At 35.7% G+C, this 13059-nt stretch overlaps 1 protein-coding gene across 4 annotated transcripts in view; it reads left to right on the plus strand.

Annotated features, from left to right (window-relative positions):
- Positions 1-13059, plus strand: part of RPS6KA5 (ribosomal protein S6 kinase A5) — a 37188-nt gene that overhangs the window by 15809 nt on the left and 8320 nt on the right. For all 4 annotated transcript variants that reach the window (XM_081937345.1, XM_081937346.1, XM_081937344.1 and 1 more), the window contains 7 exons: positions 4316-4441; positions 5077-5210; positions 6494-6587; positions 7040-7210; positions 9145-9336; positions 10662-10821; positions 12185-12342. In XM_081937345.1, coding sequence (XP_081793471.1) covers positions 4316-4441; positions 5077-5210; positions 6494-6587; positions 7040-7210; positions 9145-9336; positions 10662-10821; positions 12185-12342 — 1035 coding nt within the window. The remainder of the gene's footprint in view (positions 1-4315; positions 4442-5076; positions 5211-6493; positions 6588-7039; positions 7211-9144; positions 9337-10661; positions 10822-12184; positions 12343-13059) is intronic.

The following is a 13059-nucleotide window of genomic DNA, read 5'->3' on the forward strand; positions in this document are numbered from 1 at the left end:
TATGCTCTATGATTGTATGCTCTGCTGGCAGCTGGCCCACAACCATAGAGCATACGCCCAGAGTGGCCACTGCCGGAAGACTTGGTGTGGAAGCCACCGAAAAAGCCATGCTGGGATGGCGGCGGGAGCGGAGGTGCTCTTCCTCTGCAGGGTGAGCTGGGCCAGGGCATCGTGAGGCTGGGAGGCGCGTGAGCGAGAGCAGAACAGCCGCTCGCCCAACCTCCCTCTCCAGCCCTGCAGAGCACCATTCACTGGCATTTCGAAGGCGCCAAGCCGCGGGAGCCGAGCGGCGGCGAACAGGCATTCACGCGGCTTGGTGATACCCCTAGGTCAGTGAAGTGAATGGCGCTGTACCCGGCTGGAAAGGGGGTTTGCCAGGTGGCTGCTCATGAGTGTAGTTGCTTCATGGCTGTTGTGTTGCACTGCTGCGACAGCACAACACAGCCATTCACCATGAGGCTCTGCCCGGCTCTTTGGGAGCCCGCTCGCAAGAGAGCAGCTGCTCGGCAACCCCCATCTTCAGCTGTGCACAGCGCTGCTCACCAACCTAGCAGTATCCCGAAGGTGCCAAGCAACATGATCACTTTTGCCTCCCCCCTGGTTCCCGCAGCTTGGCACCTTCGGGATACCGCTAGGTTGGTGAGTGGCACTCTGCCTGGCCGGAGGTGGGGGGGTTGTCCAGGGGGCTTATTTGCAGGGGAGGGCTTATATTTTTGCCCAACAGAAAAATGTGGCATGGCCTTATTATCAGGACATGTCGTATTTCCGGGAAACGGTAGTGAGTGATTAAATACAAAGAAAAAAATTGAGAAAGAAACTTAATATTACATTTTGATTTCCCTTAAAGGAAATATTATTTCAGAAATTGAGAATCCATTATTGATAAATGATTTACATCTGTAGTATTATAAGCTTTAAAATAAAATAAGAAAAATGGCTTGTACATCTAATCTTTACAAGTTTAAAATAGTAACAGAGATTGGGAAAACTTGCTTATGGCCTGATTAATGCACTAGGGAGATTCCATGGCCTCTCAGGGGAAGCAAAATTATTTTGCTTTCTCTGTGGTTGGTGTTGTTTTGCCTGCAGAGAGGATGAACTGAGGAATATAAAATTGCAATAAGACGGTTGTGGAAAGAAGAACAGGTAGTGGATTGGACATAGGAATGCTTGAAGAATAAAGAATAAATGTAGAAACAGGCTGGGGAAGTATAAATTAACATCTGTCAGTGGCATATGAGGGTTTGGGGAAAGGTAATACAAATTGTTTAGAGACAGAAAGTAAAAGATAACAGGAAGATAAAGAAAATATCCAGAAATGCTAGTTTGACTTGAAAAACATATTGCTTATAAGTGCCAGACTTGTTTGTAAGGGATAGAGTTGCTCTAGAAACATCAACCAACTCTTTAAAATAACTGCTTGTAGTTATATATTTGATAGCTCTAAGAATGTAATTGTGGAGTGCACTGGAAAAAAGTTAAAACACTTTGTATCCACAAAGTTAAAAAAAAGGTAAAATATAAAATATATAAATATAAAATAATCTTATGTCATTATTGTATAATGGTATATTTAAACATACTATAAATTTCTTTTTAGAAATGATTATTGCAAAATAGGCAAATCAATCTGGTTTATTTAAAATTAATAAACTGAAATGAGTATATCAAGATTAAGTCAATACGGGTAGTCCTTGATTTACAACAGCTCATTTAGTGACTGTTCAAAGTTACAATGGCATTGAAAAAAACTATGACCATTTTTCACACTTAACAACCATTGTAGCATCCTATGATCACGTGATCAAAATTCAGACACTTGGCAACTGACTTGTTAAGCCAGATTCACTCAACAATTTACTAACATAACTGCAGTGATTGATTTAACCACTGTGGCAAGAAAGGTCATAAAATGGGGCAAAATTCACTGTCTCTCATCAACAGAAATTTTGGGGTTAGTTGTGATCATGAGTCAAAGACTACCTGTAATAAAAACTTAGAAGAAACCAGTGGTGGGATTCAGCCAGTTTACACCACTTTGGGAGAACTGGTTGTTAACTTTCTGAGCAGTTTGGGGAACTGGTTGTTGGAAGAAAGCATTAGGGCAGAGAACCATTTGTTAAATTATTTGAATCCCACCACTTGGACAAACCATAGGTTTCCTCTCTGGTTTCACTCTGTTAAAAGTAGTTGTTGTCCAAGGTTAGTACTCTACAACACAAGTGGCAAAACAATAAATTATTAGGAGACACCATTGCCCACACTTGGGAATGGGACACTGGACAACTGATTGTGGAATACTGCATTCAGTTCTGGTTGCCACGATGTAGAAAAGATGTGGAGACTCTAGAAAGAGTGCAGAGAAGAGCAACAAAGATGATTAGGGGACTGGAGACTAAAACATATGAAGAACGGTTGCAGGAACTGGGTATGTCTAGTTTAATGAAAAGGAGGACTGGGGGAGACATGATAGCAGTGTTCCAATATCTCAGGGGTTGCCACAAAGAAGAGGGAGTCAAACTATTCTCCAAGGCACCTGAGGGTAGAACAAGAAGCAATGGGTGGAAACTAATCAAGGAGAGAAGCAACTTAGAACTGAGGGGAAATTTCCTGACAGTTAGAACAATTAATCAGTGGAACAGCTTGCCTCCAGAAGTTGTGAATGCCCCAACACTGGAAGTCTTTAAGAAGATGTTGGATAGCCATTTGTCTGAAATGGTATAGAGTTTCCTGCCTAGGCAGGGGGTTGGACTAGAAGACCTTCAAGGTCCCTTCCAACTCTATTATTGTATTGTATTGTATTGTATTGTATTGTATTGTATTGTATTGTATTGTATTGTAGGGCTCTTCTGGACAACAGTGAAATCTCAGTACTATGATTATATGATTCCCACTCCTATAACAGAATTAGGGGTTGCGATCACAGCCTATCCTTGTGACAGGGCTATTGCAACTGATGAAGAGTCATTTCAAAGGAATAAATATATTGCTGCTTTGTGCCCACCGAAGAGAATTCTTACTTCACTTGGGTCCCAGCTTCTGGTCTCTCCTTTAGCAATGTGCTGGTATAGTTATGAAAGATGTCTAAATGCAAAACTGTTCATTCACTAATATTAGTACAATAGTGTCCTCTACATGAGACATACGAAACCAGGAGGTATAAGGTGGAAAGAATACATTGTCAGATAATTTCTGGCCAGTCTCTAACTGTATCACTTTGGGGGAAGATGTTGGGGCTTTGAACCCAGGGAGCCCTGGGAGACGTAGTCTTTATGGATTCTTTTTAGTTGTGTTTCAAGCTCTCATATAATACTGAGACAGGATTGATTGTATTGCGGATAACACAAATGGGATAGGGATGGCATCAGGGGTAGATTCAACTGGTTAATTTTACATCTGGTTCACCGAAGCGGTAGTTGCAAGGACTGGCTGGCCTTGTCCACCCCACCCCTCCCAGGAGTCTCCACGCGGCCCGTTCATCATGCCAGGTAATGCAGGACCCGCACGGAGGCTCTGGGAGAGTGAAAAATGGGCCTCCTGGAAGTCTGGAAACATAATCTAAAATGGAAGTGATTGCTTCCATTTCTTTTCATATTATGCACCAGAGAAGGGAAGTGGAAAGAGCAGGACCCTGGAGGCGGCTAGTGCTCTTCCTGATATTAATTTGGATGTCGCCAGTTAAAGCAAAGCCAACATCTATTTTGAAAAGCATTTCAGCTTGCTATCTCCTGAAAAATTGATGATACCTGCTCTGATCAATCAAGATTGACTGCCTCCTTTCAAATCTTGGCCATTTCGAACATACAGTTTACCACTTCTATCCAAATTCATTATTTTGCAAATGCCATTCTTTGAACCAGCAGCTATAAACCTATTTGAATATTTAGATCAATTTTCCTCTATTTAGTTATACTATACAGGTTTAATCTAGTAGCAGTCATTTGCAAAGTCACATCTCATAAAATAAAATTTAGAATAAATTGATGCTAGTAGTATTTAGTTCCTTTACTTCCAAAATAAGTAATTAGTTACATTTTAACAGGCTTTCTGAAGACACGTATATAAATACATTTGGATGCATAGACTAATATTTTAAAATTTTGTGCATAAGAAGAAAATGTCTTTCAAGCAAGCTTTTACTACTCTACTATGATTGTATAAAGTTAAATGATTTTCTTCAACAGAGTGCAGTGTTCAACAGAGTGATCATTGTAATTTTTTTCCAAGTATGATTAACCTAATATTGACATTAATGCTAAAATTAGATAATTTAAAATTTTGCACATAACTGATGTTTGGTTTCTTTATCCTTTAGGGATATTCTTTTGTTGCTCCTTCTATCTTATTCAAACACAATGCAGCCATTATGGATCCTGTTTATTTTCTGACAAAACATAACCAACCTGGAGTTACAAATATTGCGAGAAGTGCTATGATGAAGGTAGTCATAACCATTAACCATTTAAACATATTAAAAAATTCTCCAGCACATAATGTATTTTAATGTGAAATATAAACTAAATAGTTTTCTTTGCTGCTTATATAAGAATATCTTATAATTTTGGCCTCTTTGGCTAATAACATAGCAATAGATTTTAAAAAAACAGCAGTAGAACTCTTATATCCTGCTTTTTAGCTGACATTTGACATGGGTGCATGTAGTTAGCTGATGTAAGGCATAGAAATAATCTTTATCCATGTCTCCCAGGAACGTTCTTACATGCATGTTTTCATACCACTAAGAATAAGCTTAGTCTAGAAAGCTCTGCAGAGCTTGTCTGTATATCCTTGAATGAATGCAGAATATATAATGAATACACATTATATAAACAGTATATATACACAGTAATATAAACAGTGTCATAGGCATATATGGACATATGCCTGGCCTCTGCTAATGCTGCTTGAAGCACTGATGAATAGGCAACTTATTAAATAAAGATATTTTCTTTTAGCCCAAATTATTTGGCAATGAAGTTCTTTTTAAACATGCCATTTAAGTGTATATGCTTGTTATTGTCTATTTTTATTTTATTCAGTAACTGTTAATAAATAAAAAGAAATATTTCATTTCAGGACTCTCCATTTTATCTCCACTATGAGCTAGACTTAAAAGAAAAACCACTGGGAGAAGGAAGTTTTTCCATCTGTCGAAAATGCTTACACAAGAAAACGAGACGTGAATATGCAGTAAAAATAATCAGTAAGAGGTATAAAAACAACCAATAGATTATTTCTTTAAAAAAATAAATAATGTTAATTTCTATGAAACCTTGCAATTTAAATATTTTATGAACAGCTAAACTAAATAAGAAAACAGGATAGGACAGTAGCAAAATTAAAATTGAAAAACTTTAGATGAAAGCCTGAAGGAATGTAATCATAATGTTACAGTAAAAAGTCTGGGAAAATAAGAAGCATGCTAAAAAAAACACAGTAGCTAGATAAGCCCTCCTGGGAAAGTGCTACATTCTCTTTCCTTTTCTTATCTCATTATGTTAAACTTCCGATCTCCTATTTCTTACTTCCTTTCTAAACTTTGCTTACTCTAAAAGGGAGCAGCATGATGATTATGTATGTATATACCTTCATACAAACTGCCATTCACCTCCATTCTGAGGTTAGTGATATCTGAAGGAGAATATCAAATTAATTTACTTATGTTAACAAAGTAAATGTTTCTTAATGCTTTAAAAGATTATGCTTAGTTGAAACAACTGTCTTAAACAACCGTCTTATATAAAAATATTGAAACATTTTAAGTACTTATATCACATACTTCAACCCTGAGTTAATAGGGCATTTGAATCATCAAGTCCATCCAACTGTTCAGTGAGTGAAGAAAACTAATCCATTTAATGATGCCTATCATCTTATTGGTTTCACTATCTTACTCTTAGGAAGTTTTCCCTAATAAGTTACAGGGAGGGATATTCTGATTGTTCATTAGTCTATGTATTGCATTCTAAGATAGTAGAAAATAGGTTTCTTGGGACATCCCTTCAGATGGTTCAAGAGTGATGTATTTTGACCCATCAGTCTTCTGTTTTGAGTTCTGAACACATCTAGTTCGTGTCTACAGAGTCAGTCTTCTTATTTCTATTTCTATTTTTACATTTTGGGGATTAAATTCTTTTTAAATATTGTCCTTAGAACTGAAATTAGTACTCAGTATAGGATCTTCGCAACAAAGAATAGACTAGAACTGCACATTTCTGATAAAGATAAGAAACCGAAACAGTTTTCTACTCTCAATCATACAATGTGAAGAATACAAAGGTACAAGTTCTTAATGTTACAAGGATCTTCGCCTTCTCCTTTGTCACAGCTTGAAAATTGTTGGATGACCATTATATTAAGATGTGGGTTTTAAAGGCACATTCTTTATATCTTAGGGAATGTTTTAATAAAAATGTGTAGTCTAATTTATAAAGATAGCATTGTAAAATCACAAGTTTGTTTTATCATAATATTCACTGATTTAATTTTTCAGGCTAGAAGTCAACACTCAGAGAGAAATTACAGCTTTAAAACTCTGTGAAGGACATCCCAATGTTGTGAAATTGCATGAAATTTATCATGATCAGGTATTACACTATGCGTTCTAATCATATTAAATGATCTTGAAGGGAAACAAAGAAAAATTAAATATCAGTATTGTGGTCTTTTAGCCTTTTAGCTAAACGTTTAGCTAACTTTTAGCCTTTGGCTATACCCAATGAAATAATTATAGGAGGATCTACCTTAGTATTCTTTAAACTACAGGGTTTACTCATCTCCTTAAGCGTTATCAGAGATAACAACATATCTATTTTAATTATGTGGGTTCTTCTGAAACTCAGGAGAGTGTGATAGAAAAACCATCTGTTCCATTTTGATGGAGGAAGCTGATTTTATTACTGGAAATGCATTACAATGTATCAGTTGAAAGAATTTTAAAAACGGTATTATATTTTAATTGAATAGTAAATCTGTCCAACTAATTATTTTTCCACTACATTTAGAAATACATTTTTCTAAGAATTGTATTTGTTTTTAGCTCCACACGTTTCTAGTAATGGAACTACTGAAAGGGGGAGAGTTACTTGAACGCATCCAGAAAAAGAAGTACTTCAGTGAAACTGAAGCTAGTTATATCATGCGCAGATTAGTTTCTGCAGTGAGCCATATGCATGATGTGGGAGTAGTGCACAGAGACTTAAAACCCGAGGTACGAATTTAGGAAATGTATGAAGCTGGTGACCATTTTCACCTTTCCTCTCTTCCTTATTAATTAATTAATTCTCCTTTACTTTGTCAATTTGTTATAGCTGTATTTTTAGTAATTGATATAAATAAAAGCATAATAAAATATTTATAAAACCATTAAGATAAAAAAAAGTTATCAATAGCAATGTAATATTTTGTTATAAGAGAAATATAATCTGTGAGTTATGAGAGGTGTCATTTTAGTCAATTGCCTACTTGCCTGTCCTTTAATACAGGTAGTCTTCAACTTACAACAGTTCATTTAGTGACCGTTCAAAATTACAATGGCACTGAAAAAAGTGACTTATGACTGTTTTTCACACAAGCATCCAGATGCTTGGCAACTGATTCATATTTATGATGGGTTGCATGTGATCACTTATTATGACCTTCTGACAAGCAAAGTCAATGAAGAAGCCACATTCATTTTACAACCATGTCACTAACTTAACAATTGCAGTGATTCACTTAACAACTGGGACAAGAAAGGTTGTAAAATGGAGCAAAATTCATTTAACAAATGTCTCACTTAACAACAGAAATTGTAGTCATAAGTTGAGGACTACCTGTATAGCCTTCTGTGTATTTGTATTAGTTTTAATTTATTAAATGGAGTGTCCATTATACATGCACTGTTTTCCAACTTAATGTTAGAACTGTGCAACTTATGTTCTAAGTTAGTAAATTCCACTTCACTGGAATTGTGTGAGGTATGGCTGAAGAGGAGAAATCGAAACATACCATTCTGCTAATGGAATATTTCTGTACATAAAAGAAAATTATTTGAAATCATCCTACAAGAAAAGCTATGCTTAGACAAGGACTAAGAAAGATGACCTTGATGGCAATATAAAAGAATTCTTGTTATTATTATATTTTTAACCTGCCCCATTATCTAGCAAAAGAGGCTGAACCATTTTTAAGTCCAGAGAAAAGAGATAACATTAGAAAGAAAGGGAAGCAGGTATAGCACAGGCTTATTATTAAAGCCAATCTCAATAAAAGTAGTTTTAGCCTTCCTGTGAGTTTAATTTCCTGATCTGCTCTATAATGCTGAAGGGCTAACAAATTAAATTGAAATAGATGATACTTTGAATAAACAGTTGAGTTTATAGATCTCAGTTGTTCTTAAGAAACCTTTAAATAAGTCTAATAATTTTGTCTGGTTTTTTTCTGTGTTTATTTGCACAGAATTTCTTCTACTCATTAAAGCAGCTTTTTCTAGTGTTCCATGTGAGCATAAAAAAATGATGCTGCTTTAAGAGTTGCATTAACTTTTAGTATTTCTTAAAGCTTTATTTCCTTTGAAAATTACTAGTTATAATGAGTAAATTAAATCATTTATTAAATCATTATTAAATCGTTTTTTAAGCATGCCCAGACCTACTTTTCACTAGACTGGTAGTCTTCATTTGACAATGGAAATTGGGACTGGGAGCTCCATCACTAAGCGACAGAGTTGGAAAGTGCAATGTCCCATGACCACATGACATATGATGGCATTAGCAGCAGTTTCAGTTGCTGTTGTTAGGTGAATCCCACATGGCCCTGGCATCCTGCTTTTTGGAAGCTGGCAGTGAAGATTGCAAATGGCAAACGCATGATGGCAGAGCACAGGACCCAAATGATTAGCATATGATGCCGCAAAGATTACAATTATGAGGAACAGCCATAAATCTCCTTCTTCAGTGTGATCATAACTTCAATTGGTTGCTGAATGAGTGGTCTCAGAATGATACCTATATTGCTTTAGGTTTGGTTTTTTATTCTTGGCTTTTAGGGAAAAGATTTCCTGAGTATATAAGATATAACATGGAATTACGGTACCTTTTGTCATCATTTCAGCATTACAGGCTATAATGAGACAATTAACTACTTTTCTAATTATTTCTTTAGAATTTATTATTCACAGATGAAAATGATAATTCAGAAATAAAAATAATTGATTTTGGATTTGCCCGATTAAAACCTTCAGACAATCAGCCTCTTAGAACTCCATGTTTTACCCTTCATTATGCTGCTCCAGAGCTCTTAAATCATAATGGTTATGATGAATCCTGTGACCTCTGGAGTTTGGGAGTTATTTTGGTAAGCATTCTTGACATTTTTAAATAAGTATCCAAGCATGAGTGATAACAATAATAATGGGAAGAGTTAAAAGTATTCGATGTATATAAATGTTCAACATTAATATTGAGCAGAATATGAAGTATGTCATTAGATCTAGCAGAAAAGGCTAAAAAAAATAAATTGCAATTTAATTGACTAAAATCTACCGCCTTTATAGAAACAAAAACTTTATCCAGCAAAATTATAATTGAAAACAAGGTCAAGTATTATAAAAGTTAACCACCTATCATATTCAGAAACATTTCCTACTAAGTAAAATATCTAAAAATAATAGAATTAAATATATTTATCATAATAAATTTACTGGGTTTTACCTTGGTTGCTAGGGAAAATGACAGAAACAATTCTGCTTTCACTTGAATTAGATCATAAGCCTTATGCTGTATTTTAATCATAGTAAATCCTTTAATTCAGTCAAATTTGTAATCTGTGACAAAGTCTTATTTACAATTAAATATGTTTCAGTATACTATCTTTGATTGGGTACAAATATCTTTGCAATAATTGAGAGGAAGCATATTTTGTCTGGATTGTTACAGTTATAATAGCAGAGGTGAATAACCAATGGTATTTTACTTAACCATTGTTTATAAATATGAGTTTAATAAGAATGTACTCTTTCTTATGAAAAAATGTGACTGAAGCAATTATACTTTAACTTCTGAAAATGATACTTCATTTATACTGCAGATAATCCTTGCTTAATGGTCAATTGTGATGTTTAAAGTTACAACAGACAACTCCCCACCCAAAAAAAGTTCGTATGACCTAATTTCAAAATTCTGACAACTGTACCCCCTTCGTGATAATGTGATCACATTTGGGGCGCTTGGTAACTAGCTCTCATTTATGGCTGTTTGCAGCATCCTGTGGCCATGTAACCATGATTTTACAGTTTCCAGTGATTACAGTTTCCAGCAAAAAATAACTGTTGGCTATAACTGATACGTTTAACACTTGCCATATTCGCTTAATCACTCCAGCCTTCATTTAATGACTGCACTGTTCGCTTACCACCCACAGGAAAATAGGTTGTAAAATAATAGTGGTTACGTTGCGACTCACTTAATGACTGCCACAATTTACTATTATAATTCTAGGCTTAATTACAGTCAAAGTTGAGGACTATATGTAAAAATAAATCTTAAAATTATTAGAACTATATTTTATTATTAATGCTATTTATAGTATATCTACACATACTGTATATGATAAATAAGAATTGCATTTATCTGTAATTAATGATTTAAAAATTTTCTTTCCCTCACCCCCACCCCAAAAAGTATACAATGCTTTCAGGACAAATACCCTTTCAGTCTCAAGATACCAGTATAATATGTACAAATGTTTTGGAAACAATGAAGAAAATTAAAAGAGGGGAATTTTCATTTGAAGGAGATGCTTGGAAAAATGTTTCTAAGGAAGCCAAAGATTTGATACAAGGTATATATGGATCACTGACTTATCTAGTAATTCTTAAGAATATTACATAGACATACAGACATTATTTGTTCATTGGCTAATAAAAATACATTCACTAAAATGAATAAAGCAAAGTTAACCCCTAACATCAATGTCTTCTTTGTAAGTGAACTTATACATAGTGTAGCAAAATTTTGCTACTTTAGAGAGAGAAAGATTCTGGTTATCTAACAAATAATGCAAATAAAAATTATTGGAAGGGCCATAGAAATACTGTATAAATAATAAGAGGGTAATCAGCTGGTGGTGAATGTCTGCATAGACCGGCAGTGCAAAAGAAGATGGAGGCATTAATAATTTAATTCTTGGAAATTACTAAAATATTTTCTGAGGATTCTAGCACTATCTGTATAAATTAATATTTTAAAACTATACTGTATTAGATTTCTGTTTCCTTAACACAAGTTCATACCTATTTTTTCAAGCTTGTACTTTTATAGAGTCTAATTCAGATGTTCCAGCTTTCAAACTTGTATATTTAAAAAAGTTTCAAATGTACATGACATTTCTAAATTAAAATTAGCAAGGTGATTTAACCTATTTAATATACTGTTTTGTGACCTTTCTGTAAATCAATTGTAATCAATTTACATATCCATGTTTCCCTGAAAATAAAACCCAGTCTTGTTTTCTTTTGGGCCCCAAAATAAGCACTAGGGCTTATTTTGGGAGGAAACACAATTTCAGGGTGATGAGCCCGACAAGCTGGGAAGCACGTGGGGACCAATGGTCTCTTGATCAGTGCACTCTGCGGCTGGCGATCCCGATTCGCCGCATGGGCCACAGGCAAGCCGAGAAACATGAAGATGAGCCTTCCGTGGCAAATTGGCTTTCCCATGGCCCATGCGGCATGTCCAGATCACCTGCTTCTTCCCTGTGCCTCTGCCTCTGTCTGCTGCTGGTGTCATTGCATGAAGACAAGCCTCCTGTGGCTGCCTGCGGCTTCAACCCACTGATACTCAGCTTTCCTGCAGCGTGTCCAGATCATGTGCCTCCTTCCGCTTGCTGCTTGCACAGGTATTCAACTCACCTGTATTGTACCAGCTGCTGCTGCCGCCAGACACTATTGGCCCTTGCATGCTCACCTATGCTGGCCACGCCCATCCCTTTCACTAGGGCTTATTTTGGGGTAGGTCATGTTTTCAGGCAAACATGGTAATAAGAGGAATACCAAAGTATATATATTTAAAATAAAGATTAATAAATTCAGCCATTAAAAAAAACACAATAGCCAGTATTTAAGTTGTAATTTTTTGCAAATGAATGTTAAATAAGTAGCATTCAATAGATAATGTGTGTTACTTTAAAATATCTCATGCATTAGGACTTCTTACAGTGGATCCAAATAAGAGGATTAAAATGACTAGTTTGAGACATAATGATTGGCTTCAGGATGGCTGCCAATTGTCATCCAACCCATTAATGACTCCAGACAATTTAGGATCTTCAGGAGCTGCAATACATGTCAAAGCAACATTTAATGTAAGCTCATATTACTTCTCTAAATTAAGCTATGTTTCTTGTGTCAGCTATCATTTACTTTTAAGGCAAGATGCAGTTTGGGTACATATACATTAAGAAGGTAAACATTTTTATTTAATTCTTTAATTTATTTTGATTCTTTTAGCAAGGCATATTTTTTCTCCATCTTCATGAAATGAAATATTCTTACTATTACTAGAAGGGAGGGGAGGGGAAAATGAACAGGTGCTATATACAGTTCTCATTGAGGATGGAAATCTGCATATGTCAGCTTTCTTATACTAATAATTTTCAATTGTATTAATTATACTAAAATTGTATATTCAGGATTCTGGCAGAAGGTAATTGAAGATAATTCAGTTTCACTTGAGTCAGGCTGTCTATCAAGGAAATCAGTGCTCTCATTGATGGTATTGACGTCGAGCCATTATAAAAATAGATTTTCTCCTGTGGGATATATTCCCAATCTGATCCTTCAGATTTCCAACAATGCACCCATTGCTCCCGTAATTTTCCAAGCAACCGTGTTGTTGTTGTTGTTGTTGTTGTTGTTGTTGTTGTTGCTCTTCTTCTTCTTCTTCTTCTTCTTCTTCTTCTTCTTCTTCTCCTCCTCCTCCTCCTCCTCCTCCTCCTCCTCCTCCTCCTCCTCCTCCTCCTCCTCCTCCTCCTCCTCCTCCTCCTTAGAATAAGACTAGAACCCATGGTTCCCCACTGGTT

This window comes from Natrix helvetica, assembly GCF_964273705.1.
Source record: "Natrix helvetica genome assembly, chromosome: 1".
NCBI lineage: Eukaryota > Metazoa > Chordata > Lepidosauria > Squamata > Natricidae > Natrix > Natrix helvetica.